This window comes from Physeter macrocephalus, chromosome 6 (genome assembly GCF_002837175.3).
Source record: "Physeter macrocephalus isolate SW-GA chromosome 6, ASM283717v5, whole genome shotgun sequence".
Classification (NCBI taxonomy): domain Eukaryota; kingdom Metazoa; phylum Chordata; class Mammalia; order Artiodactyla; family Physeteridae; genus Physeter; species Physeter macrocephalus.
In genome coordinates, this window is record NC_041219.1 from 35,125,017 (window position 1) to 35,141,679 (window position 16,663).

Consider the following 16,663-nt stretch of genomic DNA (forward strand, 5'->3'; position numbering starts at 1 on the left):
AGCCGCATAGCACAGGGAGATCAGCTCAGTGCTCTGTGACCACCTAGAGAGGTGGGATAGGGAGGGTGGGAGTGAGGGAGATGCAAGAGGGAAGAGATATGGGAACATATGTATATGTGTAACTGATTCACTTTGTTGTAAAGCAGAAACTAACACACCATTGTAAAACAGTTATACTCCAATAAAGATGTTTAAAAAAAAGACAAAAAAAGGAAATAAAAGGTATACATATAAAAAAAATTAATCACAGGACTTTTATAATAGCTTAACAAGCATAAGTTAACAATAATTAAACTGACAAAAATTGGTATTCACTAGTTAACTTCTTGGGAACATTCCTATTGTGCCAATCAAAATGCATCTGGAATGGAGATACATCACACATTGTACAAAAAAGCAGGAGACTGGCTAGGACTGGGAAGTCTCTGGGTATTCTCAGAGTATTTCCTGCAGCAGGCCTTGACTTCTGAGTGAAATCATTTTAATTTCTGTATAAAGCATCCTTGAAAGGGTACTTAGCTTTAAGTGGTCACTGAACTTATGTAAAGTAGAATTTGCAAGCCTACAGAGAAATACTATCATACCAGTGTGGGGCTTTTCTCTAGTCTATGGACAGAGCACAGTCAATGATCTTCTTTAGTATTCAAGTATGTATATGTATCCTGTTCCTAGTACACAATAATGTCCCCAGTGACAACAATCTTGACTCCCACACTTTATAGGCAGCAACCACCCCTCTATGAACAGTCTCTATGCAAGGACTTGATTGTGGAGGATACTCAGTCCAACGGCAAACAGTAACTCAGCACTCAGGAAGTTCACGACACCAAAATGGAGCCCTAAGGTTTAACATGATCCTCAAGTGGTAAAGAAGACTGATAAAGAACAACACCTTTTGGTTTCAGACGACTGTTGTTCTATTTCCTTGTCCCCTTTCTCCTTTCTTAAACCCAATCTCAACCCATGCTTCCCATTTTCCTCCCCACTCTCTTTTTTAGCGTTTTATAAGACAGGAGTCCCTGGATCTTGTACCTCACCTGTAACTGGGTTACTTAATCCTTACTTCACAAGTCATTTGCAGAAAGTATTTTTTTTTAATTTCCATAATGATATTTGATGCCCCAGTTATGTTTCTAGGCTACCTCCCCATCATCTCTTGGATCAAGCAATGTAAAATAATTTTGATATAAACTGAAACAATGTATACTTAAAATGTAATCTTTGGGGTAAGAGAAACATAACCAATTTCAAAATAAAAAATGTCTTTGTGAAATCTTGGAATTCCTTTTGCTTTCTTTAACCACAATAAACCTTCCTGAACTATTTCACAAAGCTTCTAGAAAATTAATTCAGCAGAGATGGGCTGTAGAAATGATGGTAAGAGAATCAAAGGATTTAAGGTAATGCTAACATAATAACTGGTTGACAAGAGGTTATGGTACATGAATATATAGACTGTAATTCTTGTTTTACTCATTTGTTACTTTCAGAAGTGCAAGGTGACATCTGGGCTACTCATTAAACGAGTATCACAGGACCTACCTCCTCACAAACTGTAGAAAATCGGTTGAGGAACTGTACAGTGTGCACCACAAACTGGTTTAGAAATGCCACCGTTCTTTTCTGTTGAATAGCTGGCACCTGTGTCACGTAAAAATAAACATGATCCATACAAGAGGAACGTACACCGTGCTATCCCCTGGATATTAATAATAACGGGGCGTTTTGCTGTGTGAGATGAGTTACTGAAAGTACTGCCAAGAGTCATTAACTTGTTTTCCTAAACTGTAGGGGTGGGGTGTCCAAAGGTGACAGAGGCTGCAAAGTTTGAGAATGGGCTCTGGATTCACAGGTGTGAACTTTCGCAGGTAAAGGCAACACACAAAAACTCAAGGGCCGAATAAAAGAGGTAGGGTTAGAGGTCAGAACCGGCCCGTGTCGCCAGCGCTTCACCCTTGAGGATAGGGACTCGTGACCCGGAAAGCGAAGGCTGGGAGAGGCAAATTACCCCCGCCCCCCTTAGCTCGGGAGGGACCCCTTTTTAATGTGGACTGTGGGGCTCTCCCTCCCGAGAGAGGTGGAACACAGGCCCAAGCCAGGGTTGAGCAAAAAGAGACACGGTGGGGGGGGGGGGGGGTCTCTCTGGGAACCCGGCGTCCCTTCCCCATCCTCCTCCCAGGTCGCCGAAGTCCAACTACTTCTTTTACAAACCTTAGTCAGGTCTATGCCTGACCCCATGAGTGGAAGCCCATCCTCATCCATCTCCTCAGCGGGCGGGGGACCCAGGGCTCACCCACAAACCCCTCCCCGCCCCGGCCCGACCCGCCCAACCCGGTAACAGCGTCCGAAAGCCTCCCCTAGGGCCCGCCTCCCGGGCCCTTCCCTCCGGAAGGAAACGCCTCCCCCCGCCAATCACTCGGCGGCTCCCGGGGAGCCCGCCCCTTCGCACGGCAGTATGGGATTGATAGTTCTAGCTCCGGATTGTGACGTCGAACGAGGGGCGTCGGGTGCAGCAAGGGTGCAATTCTAGCAAAATCTTAAAAAGCCTCTCCCCCTGTCACCCCCCCGCAAAAAAGTAAAGCATCGCGTCTGTTTGAGGTTTTTCCTGCTTAGTCTCTTCTGCTATATACGCAGCTAATTCATTCGTTAATCAAAAGAAATATATATGCATATATATATATATTTTAACCGATTAAGTGCCAGATACTCTGCTAGTCCCTGTGGTGAATACAGACTGAATAAGATTGAGCATATGTATCTATCTAAAGAAATACAGAAACATTATCCTCAGTCGGACAATTGAGAAAAATGTTTTTTCAAAGTGGTTTGGGTTCTTAAAAAAAAAAGACAAATGCAATGCTATAAGATGTAATTTCTAGTTAATAGAAAAGTGGGAGTGTCTCTCTGCCTCCTAGGGTCCTTGATGATTACTGTTCATCAGTCATCCGTAGCTCCTGACAGCAGCGCCACTCACAACTTAACTGAATTTCCAGGGCTGTTAAAAACAATCTATAGCTAGAAGTCTTGGTCAACTGCCAGAAATCCTCTGAAATATATACTCCTTCCTCCAGGCGCTCTCTCATTGGATTTCACTTACTATAGTGAATTTTGGAGACAAAACAAGTAAATTGTAATGAATACTGATTTCAAAGGGCAGAGACTTTAAATTCCACCTGCATATATCCATTACATTTTAAAAGTTATAAGAATTTTTTAATAGTTATCTTTCTTTTTATAGGGGGTGGAGAATGATGATCATTGGCTTCTTGTGGGTTTTTTCCTGCTCTGCTTCAGGATGAACAGTTAGAGGGGTATAGTATTGGTTCATAATAGGGGGAAAATAAATTTAAATGTCTTGGGGGTGGGGGGGGTGGAGAATGATGATCATTGGCTTCTTGTGGGTTTTTTCCTGCTCTGCTTCAGGATGAACAGTTAGAGGGGTATAGTATTGGTTCATAATAGGGGGAAAATAAATTTAAATGTCCCTTATCCCTGCTACACCCATCCCTCAGGAGTGATACAAATCATCTATTGGGACTTGGTTAAGTAAAGGAATTCTAGCCTAGTTATTCATTCTAGGCTAGTTATAATCTAGCCTAGTTAAAAATCCATTGTTTCAGGCTCCTTCTTTTAATTGTGCCTTTCCTAATTTCACTCTGAAAGTTGGGTTGTAGGCTTATGTCCTCTAGGCAGCAGACAGGATTCCTCCCTAAAAAGTGGACTACCTCAAGAGAAGAGATCTGAAGATATTTACAGTTAGGAGGTCCCCAATAAAACAGCATATAACTAAGGAAGCCTGCTTTCTTTAAGGGGGGTGGGGAAATGTCCTTCTGCTGCGTTGTACCCAGGGACTTTTATTTAATTTCTGGAGATGACTGAGTGATGACAGAGAGGTAATTGCCATTGAAAGAATGTGCTACTCACATTTCCCAAGAGAAGGGGACCTACCATGCCACACAAGGCCATAGGGGAAACACCAGATTTTGGTTAGGAGGCAGACAGAAGCAGGAGACAGGGGAAAGCCTAGGCCAGATCCTGTACTGGAATTTCTTTGGGAAAGGCAAGTCAGGGGAGGAGAAACCGGTGAAAATTGGCTGGTATGAATGATTCCAGTGAGCTTTGGGACATAGGAGTTGTCCCTGTTGTCTGTACCTGGCCCTGGGTTGATTTAGGGCAGTGGAAATATTGGCTTGATGTAGGAGAGTTTAGATAAGGAGGTGGTTGGGGGTAATGGGCTGGACTGGTTGGTTTGCATATGAAAAACATGCTTCCAAGTAAATTGTTTGACTATCTTGGGGAATTAGCCAGCCCTGGGAGAGGCAGTCTTTCCCAGGGTCTGTAAGTCCACAAATGCCAGAGCTTCAGAGATACAGAAATTAAGGAAATATAGTTAATATAACTGTTCCTGTGATGAATAGATGCTAAAAAGACAATTACAGAATCCAAGAAAACACAGAACACTCACCCTTCAGTATGTGACCTTTCAGGTAATAGTTTCAGCAAGGCACCTCAGTCTTAGGTGTAGAGTCTCATTCAGTTTCTCAAGAAGGGATCAGAGGGGAAGGAGTAGCTGCCTGGCTATGCAGAACAGGGGGAAGGTATTTGGGAGGAAGAGGCTAATTGTTCTAGGAGGGACAGTAGTCTTGAAGAAGGATCTTATTTCCCTGTCCAGGGATTGAACCTAGCCACCAGTCCACCAGGGGCTAGAGGCTAGAAGCAAAGTTCCCTGATTCTTACCCCTTTGGAAAGCAAAAATGTTTCAAGGAGGCAAAAACTGCAAAACAGGTACAAAGTTTATTGTTAGAGACACAACACACAGAGAAACTATTTATTTATTTAAGTCAGAAGCAAGGGAGAAATACACACCCAGAAAGAAAGTGTGTGGGTGTCCCCCCCTAAAGAGGAGGAGCACAGTAAAGAGGAGATTTAAATCACTTATATAGGACAGTCCTTCGGATATAGGACAGTCCTTCCGGGTCTTTATCTTTAGCCAGTTGCTGGTGTTTCTTTTTTCACACGTGACTGGTCTTAGGACCCTCCCCAAGATGTCTGCGCAACTTTTTGCTAAGATGGATCCCACTGCAGAGGCCTGTGGGTGCATGTCCACAAATATTATGGGGTGGCACCCCCTCCCTTTTTGACCCCCAAGGAGCCTTTCTGCACATGTGTAGACAGGGAAGTTTTCCTTGGCCTCAGGAGCGGGCACCTTATCTCTTTACTTTAGCAGAGCTCAGCTTCTGCCACTAGCTTTGTCCTTGGAGTGTCTGGGTGAGAACAAAGCTTCAATTTTACTCCACTTGACAACCACCAGCTGTCTGGCCCAGAGGCCCATCTATCTCCTACCTCATAATCATTCCTCATCCAGACTCTCAATCAAACCTCTTGTTTTAATAACCCCTAAAACATTGTGCCCCGCTTTAGAGGAACTGGTGCCCCTCCCAAATCCAAGTGTCTTCTAAACTGCCACTTCTTTTAATCCATATAAAGCTCCTTGCTTTCATCCCTCATTTGATACCTAGCACATTGTGACCATGTGGTATTGCCAACCTATTTGTAATTTCTTTGAGATCAGAGGCCAGTTTCCATTTCTTTATATTCCCTTATACCTATTACAGAGCCATGCACATGATAGATAGCAGTATCTGCTTATTTTTAAGTTAAGAATTTATTATAGGGAATTCCCTGGCAATCCAGTGATCCAGTGGTTAGGACTCAGCGCTTTCACTGCTGGGGCCCAGACTGGATTCCCTGGGGTCGGGGAACTAAGATCCTGCAAGCCTCGCAGTGTGGCTGGAAAAAAAAAAAAAAAATCTATTATAAGAGTGAAATATTTATGGAAAACGTAAAGAAAAAAGCATAGGAAGGAAAAATGTCACCCACAATCACTCTTTTTGGAACTAACGATTACTGTTTTTATAGAGCCAGGGTATTATATCTTGAATTCACTGTCAGATTTTTTCCCCGTTGGTGGGGGTATAAATGAGGTGGGCCTCAGTCATTTGCTTTGTACATCTTCTGTAGTACTCTGTCCTCTTCATAGAATAACCTTCTCCATTTATTTAAAAAAAAAAAAAAAAAAAGCAAATGATGCCACTATCAGCTGCTTCCAATTAACCTCCTCTGGCAGTTTTGGTAAATGACTCAGCACCTGGACTCCTTAAAGAGGTCAGGTTATTTTGAATCACAACCTCATAAAATCACTTAACACTACTCTGTAGGTTCAATATAAACATTTCTTCCTGTAGCCTTGTTTCTAGAATTCAAAATGATCATGTTAGAACCTTTGCTATTACCTTTTTAAAAATGACTGGGCCGGAGGGTGTGAGCTAATTAGTCTAGGAAGGTGGTTCACAATATTTTCCAGTATGAGAAGCCCTTTTTAATAGAAAAAAATTTGAGGAACCCCAGATGATTGTGGCTCGATATTTAATATTCATTGAACAAATACATACACATTGTTGATTTTAAATGGGAATATTAAATGGAAATGGGTTAACTATATTGGGAAATTCATCTTAAAATCCCAAATTTTCATTCAAAGGTAGTATTTCACTTGTTTTTATTTTCCAGGCCAGGTTCTATTAGTTTTCCTATAATATATTGCTTTAGAAAAATCTTGCCTTTTACTTTTTACATAGGTAGGAATAATTAAAGTATTCTGGCTTTCATCTGAACTAGAGCCAAACCTGGGGTCACAAAATAGATATTGAGATGACAGGCACACCTTGACATGAAGGAACTTTTTAACCCTCTCAAGATTCTGACTGAGACATTCAAAAGCCACTCTCTTTGAACTGGAGGGAAGGGTTCATTGGCAGGTTGATTCCTCCTACTACCTGTTAATGGGTGTTTTGGGGGAGGAAGTGGGGAACAGCAGGACACCTGAAGTCAACGTCTGCTAGAATTATGTGGGCAGTTTAATTTGGGGGCAGTCTATGTTATCTCAGGACCCCAGGAGTTCATGGCTTCAAAGGAAATAAGAGGATTATGACAGTGGTAATATGACTATTGAGAAACCCTTTCAATAATTTCCTATCTTCCCAGTTATTTGCCATCAACAGGTTGGGACCCAGGTTTTGTAAAGATTATACACACATGTAAACACAGCTACTGTGCTAGATGGGTGGAATGATAGGGAAAGGAATAGGTCAAAAACACTGACAGAATTCCAGAACTGCTCCAAGGGTTTGGGGTTGAATGTATTTGGTGGGGAGGTCCAGGATGGGGTGAGACTTCTGAAGTAGCTGTATATAAGATCAGGTCCCGTACTTGCTCAAAATTATGTGCCGGGGAAATCTGGCACTTAAATCCATAGAACTCTATGGATTTCAAGTGAGGGATGCTCGCACCGATGTCCTCCATGGTACATCAATTTCGAGAGAAATGCAACATTAGCTGTTCACAACACAGCTTGAGGCACTTGTGTCCAACTCCCAGGAGAATCAGCCCTTACAGAACATTTAGCAAAGTATTTAAAATTCCAGAGAGTCTAAATCTTAATGGGAACCCCTCGTCCCCTTTTTTGTAGGCTGGAAACCAAAGTGAGCTAAGCTATTATACAATTATTATGATAAAATATACCTGAGTTATTTTATCTGTAATAAGTAAACATCTAGTTTTCATTAGTACTAGTGGAAGAAAGAACCAGCAATTAACCAAAGAAGCATTAAAGGAAGAAAAGATGGTAGAAAGTTCTTTAAAAAATAACTTATATTGGTCTGGTTTAAACTTAATGTCAACTAAGAAATTCATTTCTCACAGTTATAGTTTAAGTAAAAATGAACCAAAATGAACTAATTTGTTTAGACAGTTTCTACCTGCTTCATCATCCCAGTATAATTTATCATTAGTTGCCTCTGGCTTATTTTAGAGGTTAGTTGTCTGGGGCTTATTTCCTTTATACACTGTCTCAAAAACAGAGATTTCCTAAAACAGGATTAGAAAGCTCTTCTTGAGATGGTTGCAGAGATTAACCTTAATTTTGGCCAAAGTCTAATCTTGTCTGGATTTGGCTCAGTGATAAGACAACAGCTGTGTTTATAAGAAAGATCAAAGTTTTGTGTTTAACCACCATTAGAAGCAAAGAGACCAGCAGCATTTATTGTCTTTTAATACAAAGGAAGGAAATAGGCACTCAATTCAATATAGCACTAAACAATGCAGTTGGTAGAAATGCTTATTTCGTACATCTTTAAATTTATTGGGTTACTCAAATTGTTTGCAAAGGCTGAGAAACCTGGTGGCCTCCCCTCTCACTCACCATTGTTCATATGGATTTTATAAGCTCATATAAGTGTTACAAGTCCCAAGGTAGTGTATTCTGTTAAAAGTTAGTCGTGAAGGTAAACAACTTTATAACAAAGACATGAGTTAAACAGAAATAAGCTCATCCAAAGAAATTTCCAGGCAAATGTAACTTGATCTTCATAAGGGCAACAATTGTTTTTACTAAGGTAGTTCAAAGAACAGCTGAAAAGGTCAGCAAGAAGATTCAATGCTTTTGATTTCCCATGAAGTCTGTGTCCATGCATGCAAAAGAAACTGGTTGAGTTTGAGTAATGGATATGTCATCAAATGTGTATTTGGTCTTGCTTTTGTGAAATGAGATCCTCAAAGCTGATATCCTAATTATTTTGTTGTGTTACTGTGCTTAGTGAAAAAATGGTTGCTATAAATTAAAGCCATGTTAATAATAACAAAACAAAACTTCTACCTATGTTTTATATGGCATATTTCTTTAAATGTATAATTAGAAACAAATGTTAGCTGTTTTGAAATTCTTTTCCAATGCCTTGTTAAAAATAAATGTTTCTGAATGAGCAAGGTGTTAGATTAAAGAAACAGAGTGTTCTCTCCTGTCCCTGTTGTTGAGCATACCAACAGCTTAATAAAGATATACTGGAACAGAATGCTGCTTCTCAGGACCTGACCAGGCTCTTACCAGGAATATGTGGAAATGGACCATCATAATGGTCATTTTTACTTTAAAATATTTTATTTGGGCCCAGAACTAAGGGTATTACTGGTATGGTCTAAAGTTGGGTTAAACTGAGTTTAACTTTTTGAGCTACAGAAAAATATGGGGAATAATTTGGAGCAAATAACTTTTTCTCTCTTCAGAAATTAGTCTTGGGCACAATACTGTCTCATAACTTCACAATCAGCATTTCTGGGATAATGTCAGATTTTGGACAATTACAAAAAACCAGACACAAATGTGCAAACCAGATTCCAATTTCTTCTCCACTGACATGAGATTTAAAACAGCAACAGGAACATTTCTAGGTCAGTGTCAATATGTAGTCACAAATTACCAAAGTAAAACAAATTGGCGAGCATGGGTGTGCGATTTTGTGTTTTTGGCATGGGAGAGACACTGAAATATTCACAACATACAAGCCAAATCATAAAAATAAAATGAGACTTATGATCCCATCATTTTGAAAGAGTAGATTTAGTTCTGACATCTTGCAGATTTGTGATATCCTGACTTTTGCTTCAACAGTCCTAAATAACACAAGTTTTAGAACATAAGCACAACATTTTTTTCTTTCTAAAATGTTTGTAAGTGAAGCAATCCCGAGGAAAACAATTTCAACAGAAGAAAAACCTCTCAGGCATATTTATAAACAAACAAGGAAAAACTATAACACACAAACACACAATCAGATCTCATATTATTTATCAGGAATTAGAAGTGATGACCAATAATTACTTCCCCATTAAACATTTCCTCCTGTTTCAGTCTAATTTAAACATAGTTAACTAAGAACAAAGTTTACTAAGGAAAAAGAATATCATTATACCATTTAAAATAATTGAACACACTAAAGTTTAGCAACAAAGTAGAAGCTGGAAAATCATCAGATAGCCTATATGTGAGATCTAAAGAAACGAAGGTTAGAATTCTCAAGGCTTACTCAGTATAAAATGTATACCACTCCTGAAACTAAGAGCTAAAGACATTCCTCTCATTTCTGGAGACTGTCTTATCTCAGAGTCACATTAATTTACAAATGTAACCACCATTTTCTCTCTTTGAGGGTAACACCTCCTGCCTCTCTTTGGCATAACTGTATTTACAGTTTTTTTCCCCACTTGTCCCCTAAGACAGCAGCTCCACTGGGTAATTTCATCAGACAACTTTTATAAACCTTTTCCAGAGGATTTCCTAGATACCCAAAGACCCGAGCCCCAACATACTCCCTTCTCCAACCTCCATTCCTAAGCCCACTCAATTCCTAAGTCAACTTTTCTAAGTATAAGACAATTTTCAAATATACTGGCCCAATCTGTCACTTTTGAAATACACCCTGAAATGACAAATTCTTACAAATTCTTTGCCCCTCCTTGATGCTTTTAGGGTTCTCTGTCCCATCACAGAGACTGTTAAAGGGAACCATGTCAAAAGTCCCTCACCTTTGCCTTCAGTTCAAAATCTGCTTATGAAGGGGTAAAAGAAAATATTTTTAATATTTGGTAATAGTATTTTACTGTATTAAATAATTAACTCGGGAACTGCTATGCTGTACAATATTTCATCTGTAATTTAACACACTCAACAGTTGATACCAAACATCTACACGATTACAAAATTTTACTAAATTAAAAATAAAATTACCTGCAGCAATTCCGTAGCTCTTAAAGATAATTTTGATTTCATAAGATACTTATTTAAGACATCTTATGAATAGAAAACTTGAGTAAAAAATATTTATTGGCATTATTAATTAAAAATAAATTTCCAGTTCTTCAAAAACAAGAACTATCCATCTCTGAAAAAATTAATAATACCTACAAATCCCTGAACTGTGCGAGACATATTAGGTATTTTCATTCACCTTCACTTAATCCTCACAGTAACTTCAGGAGACAGTGATTCCTATCTCCATTTTACAGCATGAAATGCAACTTCAGAGAGGGCATTAACTTGCAGGAATGCAGAGTTTGTAGAAATTTATTTAGCTCTATTATACTCTTCTGATTAGATCATGATGTGACATGGCTGTCTTACACAACGTTTACTTCAGTGATCTTGAGGAGGGTGAATATAGTTCTACTGCCACTAGGTGCCATCTCAAAAACATTTAAGTTTGGTAAGAATGGTGAAGATTTATAAAAGGCGGAGGCCGGTAAAGTTATTAAGTCATAAGTTATCTTTCAAGGTAAGCTTTATCCCATATACCAGATGTTCTGAAAACGCTGAGAGGTCCAGTCAAAAGGAATTTGCATATAGTAAATAAATAGGGTTGAGTTACATAATGAGTCACATTTTAAAGAAATTGAGAATCATTTCTTATATTAAATTGAATAATAATCCCTTATAATTACTGAGGAAGTTTTAATAAGACCCTACATATATAGGTTGCTAACAAAAATGCATATACATTCAACCATTTCCAGAGTAACACTGAAAGGAGAGACCTTTTTTCCTTTTGTAAATGTTTGTGTCTTTGAGAATTAGGAAAACAGTATGTATTTAAGGTATAGAAGATAGGATACACTTTGGAAAGTGCTGTGATAAGGTCAAAAGCATTATGTTTCCTTAATCATCTCTTTTCTAGAGCTGCTGAGTCAACTGTAGTCTTAAAGATGACTAAAAAAAAAAAATACACAGACTAGAGTAGGAAAATAATTTTTCAAACCATCAACATTTTATTTAAAAAAAGCAACCACTGGAACATTTCTAGATCTTACAGTATATATTTGATACAAAAATAAGGAATTCTCCAAAATATGTACTAAAAATACAGTTTTATGGATCTAGGTACACAGAAAATTTATTTTACATTTCAGTCACCCAAAATAACAGCTTGTGGTCTCCTCCGATTGCACATAGTGGGAGAGTTCTATGCCAGGAAAGGCCAGATCCAACGGCTACAGAACCAACGAGGATGGGCTATAGAATATGTGAAGAATTAAAGAAGCTCAATATATTACCAACATTAATAAATAAAAACTACCCTTCAATACATCACCAACATTAATAAATAAAAACTACCCTTCAAAAATAAGAAATGCATTGAAAAATTGTCTTTTTTTATGGTGGAAACAATTAAAAAATGTGCTCCCTCATAGGTGAAATACACATTAGAAGGATACAAATAATCTATGAATAATTGGTGCAGTCCAGACTCAAACATTTTTGCAGTCTAAACCAACCAAGCAAGCAAAATTATTACATTTAAATGAAGAAGGAAATAGAAGAAATAAAATGCTTCTTACATGAATATTGGCAAAAAGCCTGTTACCACTGGTGATTTAAACATCAAAAAATGCTTTCTCTTTCCAATTTAAGCAGGTAATAGATATTCATAATTGTTTTAGTTACACACTACAAATATTGGGGGCTATAAGGAGAAAAGTAGAAAACACAAATTTAAAACCACATATGCCACCAAACATCTCTACATTACCTGAGGGTGTCCTAAATGATGAATTTGAAACTGGCTTGCCATTTTGCCAGGATAACCAGTGGTTGCAAACAAGTTTTCATTAATTGTGGACCACCTAAGAAAAGACAAAGGATGAAAAGCAGTACAGGATCCTACAGACAACTATATATGCTTTTCTAAGATTGGCTATTTCTTTTTATACAAAAATGATAATTTTATAACCCTAAATTTGATAATATGGCTTTACAATCAGACTGGGAATTCCAGGGAAGTTAGCTATAAATATTTCCTCATTCTGTGAATATTTACTAAGTGCTTATCATGTGCCACTTTGTTAAATTACAAAGTTACACAAGGTTAGCAGTTCCTTTCTTATAATGAAAAGGCTGACAGTATGATAGGAGATACAAACAAGGAATCAGACAGATAGAAAATATTTCACAGTACAATACATTAAAAAAACCCCATACATTTAATGTTCTTATTGACATTTGTTTTAAAATTAGTGATAAACTTATGAGTTTAAACTCCTTGGAATGATGTAAACACCTGGAATATACAGATGTTTAAATATTCAAGTATTAAGGCATCAAAGATATTGGAATATAATGAATGATCAAGTGTTAATGGAGCTCCAGCAACAAGTCCAGCACTATAATAAGTGCAGTAGGGGAGGTACAAGAGGGAAAAAAAAAAGATTCCTTGACAAACAAACAAACAAACAAAAAACCCGCTAAAGTCTAGCTATTATTTTAATGCGTGGCAGACATTATGAGTTGCTTGTCCAACAGCCAGCCATTTTGCCTTTTTTCTGTGCTAACTGAACCCCAACTATGTTCTGGCACAGTGTGTCTAACCCCAAGGGATGAGACACAACTGGTTATAAGGCAAAGATAGCAATCCCCAATAAAAGAGGTGCTCCTTTGTCTCCTCTTATGTTGGACAATGTGGTATGAGGCTATGGTGCCTGGAACTCTGGCAGTCATTTTGTGACTGGGAAGCAAGAAGCCAAAGCCTGTCGTTGAGGACGGCAGAGGGAAAGGTCTGAACTCTTAATGACATCAGTGAGCTACTAAACCAATCCTCAGGCCACCTCCTCCAGACTTAGATACCATAGTTCGTTGATTTTCTTTTTAGCAACTGGAAGAAAAATGTTTAAAACTGAAGTATAGTTGATTTACAATATCGTGCTAGTTTCAGGGGTACAGCACGGTGATTCAGTTACAAATACATATATGTATATATGTATTTCTTTCCCTTAGAAGTTATTACAAAATACTGAGTATAGTTCTCTATGCTATATAGTAGGTCCTTGTTGGTTATCTATTTTATATATAGTACTGTGTATGTGTTAAAACCAAACTCCTAATCTATCCCTCCCCCACCCCCCTTTCCCCTTTGGTAACCATAAGTTTGTTTTCTATGTCTGTGAGTCTATAGTTTGTTGACTTTAAAATGTGTACTTGCTCACATCTCTGAAATCAGGATGCATCTTATAACCTATGGCATTCTTACATTTAGTTGAATATATTTTTTTCTTAGGAATACATAAAATAATAGTGTCCCCAGGTTCTACAGTTTTATTGGGGTATTTTAGATTTGATGAAATACAGCATATAATAAATGTTCTACTGAATTTAGTCTCTGTTAGTAAATTTTCCTGAGGCCGAAAGCACCCTAATGACTACACTATACAATGCAGTATTACATAAAAATGAATGAAAAGGAACAAGTACATTAATTTACATGGAAAAAAGGTCACGGATATATAATATCCAGTGTGTTCTCATTTAAAGAACAACAATGTAGTTCATATGCATAAACGTGGGTCCACCTACATTTTACGTTTTTATCAGCACAAAAAATAAGAAAGCATATGCTCCAAATTGTTGAGGTGGCATTGGTGGAGTGGCAACATTTTGTATTTTATAAAAATTTTCAAAGAAAATATTGGAAAACAATCTCTCACCCAGATAAAAGACAAAAGCAAAGACTTAGTTAGGAAAGTAAAACATTCATTTATAAAAGAATCAGAGAAAAAGAAAAAATTCAGTGCAAAGGAGAGGACTGGGAAAGTATTCCAGGAGTTGGTGCAGCATGAGCAAAGTAACCAATTCAGAAAATGAAATTATGACCCCAACAAAAATGGTACATTACCTGAATAAGCAGGCTCGATCCATGTGGACAGGTCTCTTATCTTGAGGGTAACTAAAAGATAATATTTTATGTTTTATGAATTACATGTTGGTCTTAAGTAGAGGGACTTAAATTAAGGTTTAAAAAGTATTTTCTCTCTAAAGAACACAATGCCCAAGGTATGTAAACTGTGGCAAAATTCCAAATAAGCACTGAATTAAAATAGCTGAAATATGATAAAGACATAAACATGATTTAGAACCACTGCAGAACACCATCATTCAACAGGGTCAGTGTTTTTTCTTCTTTTTTTTAAACATAAGTAAACACTGCTCAGATCAAAGATCTCCTCCTCCTCTGCCATTTTTCTTTGTTATTCTCAAAGTAAATCTGTAAAAGCCATCTCTGTTACATAAAAGCCCATAGCTCTGGCCCTTCTACAGGAAAGACTTGTTTTTGCTCTATAGTGTGGCCCAGGTATACAAGAATGAGTCAATGGATCATACAGCAATAGTGACTGATTTTTTGGTAAGCAATAGATAACTATACTAAGGAAGTACCTGGACCGAGTAATATCCCAAATTAACCAATCATTCCCCGCAACAGCTCCAACTTTGAAGGTGTTTTTTAAGCACCAGTGTGCTGACATTAATGGCATCTGTTCTGATTCAAGAGATAAAATAGCCTGTTGAGCCAAAAGATCATAAAACCGAATTGTTCCATTCTTCTCTGCAACCATCAACTGTAAGACAGAAAAGTAAAGAAAATTCAACCACCGAATTTACTATCCACCTAATTTACTAAATCTGAGAAGGAGGCAGAGATTCAATGTCGTACATATAGTAAAATGTAAACATTTGCATATATTACAAATCGGAGATCAAATGCAAAGGAACTAAGACAAGCCTAGGTAAAAATCTCTATCAAATATTAAAAAATCTCATAGAAAACGGGCAAAAGACAGACATAAGGATACAATTTTAAATGATTATGTATGGTCACCAGGAAGAAGAGATCAGCCTAAAGATTCATTCTGGGTAAATTATACATACATACACATACATACACATACATACACACACACACACACACACACACACACACACACACACACACACACGAGTTATTCACAGTAGGTAAGGTTCTATAAAGTTGCTGCAAACACTGAATTAGTGGGTATCAAACCACTGATCCTAAAGGAAATTAAAGGGTTCAGTTCTATGAGTCTCTGATCACATTTTTGTCAACTGATCAATACATAATCTTGTGTGTTTCTGTTTAAAGACGTCTTATTTAATATATATTGATTCATTCACATAGAACTCACAGGCAGCAGCACTGTAACTCATGCCTGAACAAAGCTTACCTAACACGTATTTTCTCCATAAGGCATATCACAGCCTTCCTGCACTTAGAAACACTAGGTAGCTCTTTAGCAGTGTGCTTGGGGGCCATTTTATACAGTGAAAGAAACTGCCAACAAAAAGCATAAAAACGTGGCACTAAATAGACTGTGAATAGGATACTTGTTTACAGTATGAGGGCTAAAACAAGAAGGCAGAGTACTGCCTTACTCAGCCTTAGTTGGGAATGTGCACATTAGCCAACTCAAGTTTTTTGTTGCTCTTTGCATGTCTGTGACTGTCAAAGTGTGATGGTATTGATTTTGGGGTTACAAATAAATTTTAGTGAGTAGGCAAATTTGCAAGTGTGGAATCTGTGGATAATGAAGATCTACTGTATACACACATGTATATGTAAAACACTATGCTACGTTCAACAGAAGTCCACGGTAAAAGACATGATCCTGGATCTCAAGAAACTTTCCATCTAGAGGAGAGAATTATGAAAAAAAACTGATCATAATTTTAGGCGAAATATAGTGGGATGCAAAAGAAGTAGTGATTATTTAGAACATGGGTAGTCTTTAAAATTAGGGGATTCTTAAGAGAAAAGGTGGAATTTAAAACTATTCTCGGAAAGGGAACCCTCTTGCACTGCTGGTGGGAATGTAAATTGATACAGCCACTCTGGAGAACAGTATGGAGGTTCCTTAAAAAACTACAAATAGATCTACCATACGACCCCGCAATCCCACTACTGGGCATATACCCTGAGAAAACCATAATTCA

At 37.9% G+C, this 16,663-nt stretch overlaps 2 protein-coding genes across 2 annotated transcripts in view; both read right to left on the reverse strand.

Annotated features, from left to right (window-relative positions):
* The window catches only part of WASHC3 (WASH complex subunit 3), an 86,765-nt gene extending 84,428 nt beyond the window's left edge, over positions 1–2,337 (reverse strand). The window contains exons 1-2 of the mRNA XM_028490500.2: positions 2,212–2,337; positions 1,543–1,641 (exon numbers count right to left, since the gene is read on the reverse strand). Of these exons, the coding sequence (XP_028346301.1) occupies positions 1,543–1,641; positions 2,212–2,262 (150 nt within the window). The 5' untranslated portion in view covers positions 2,263–2,337. The remainder of the gene's footprint in view (positions 1–1,542; positions 1,642–2,211) is intronic.
* A 9,295-nt stretch (positions 2,338–11,632) lies between these two features.
* Positions 11,633–16,663, reverse strand: part of NUP37 (nucleoporin 37) — a 42,723-nt gene continuing 37,692 nt past the window's right edge. The window contains exons 7-10 of the mRNA XM_007117361.3: positions 15,092–15,273; positions 14,553–14,603; positions 12,417–12,510; positions 11,633–11,899 (exon numbers count right to left, since the gene is read on the reverse strand). Of these exons, the coding sequence (XP_007117423.1) occupies positions 11,786–11,899; positions 12,417–12,510; positions 14,553–14,603; positions 15,092–15,273 (441 nt within the window). The 3' untranslated portion in view covers positions 11,633–11,785. The remainder of the gene's footprint in view (positions 11,900–12,416; positions 12,511–14,552; positions 14,604–15,091; positions 15,274–16,663) is intronic.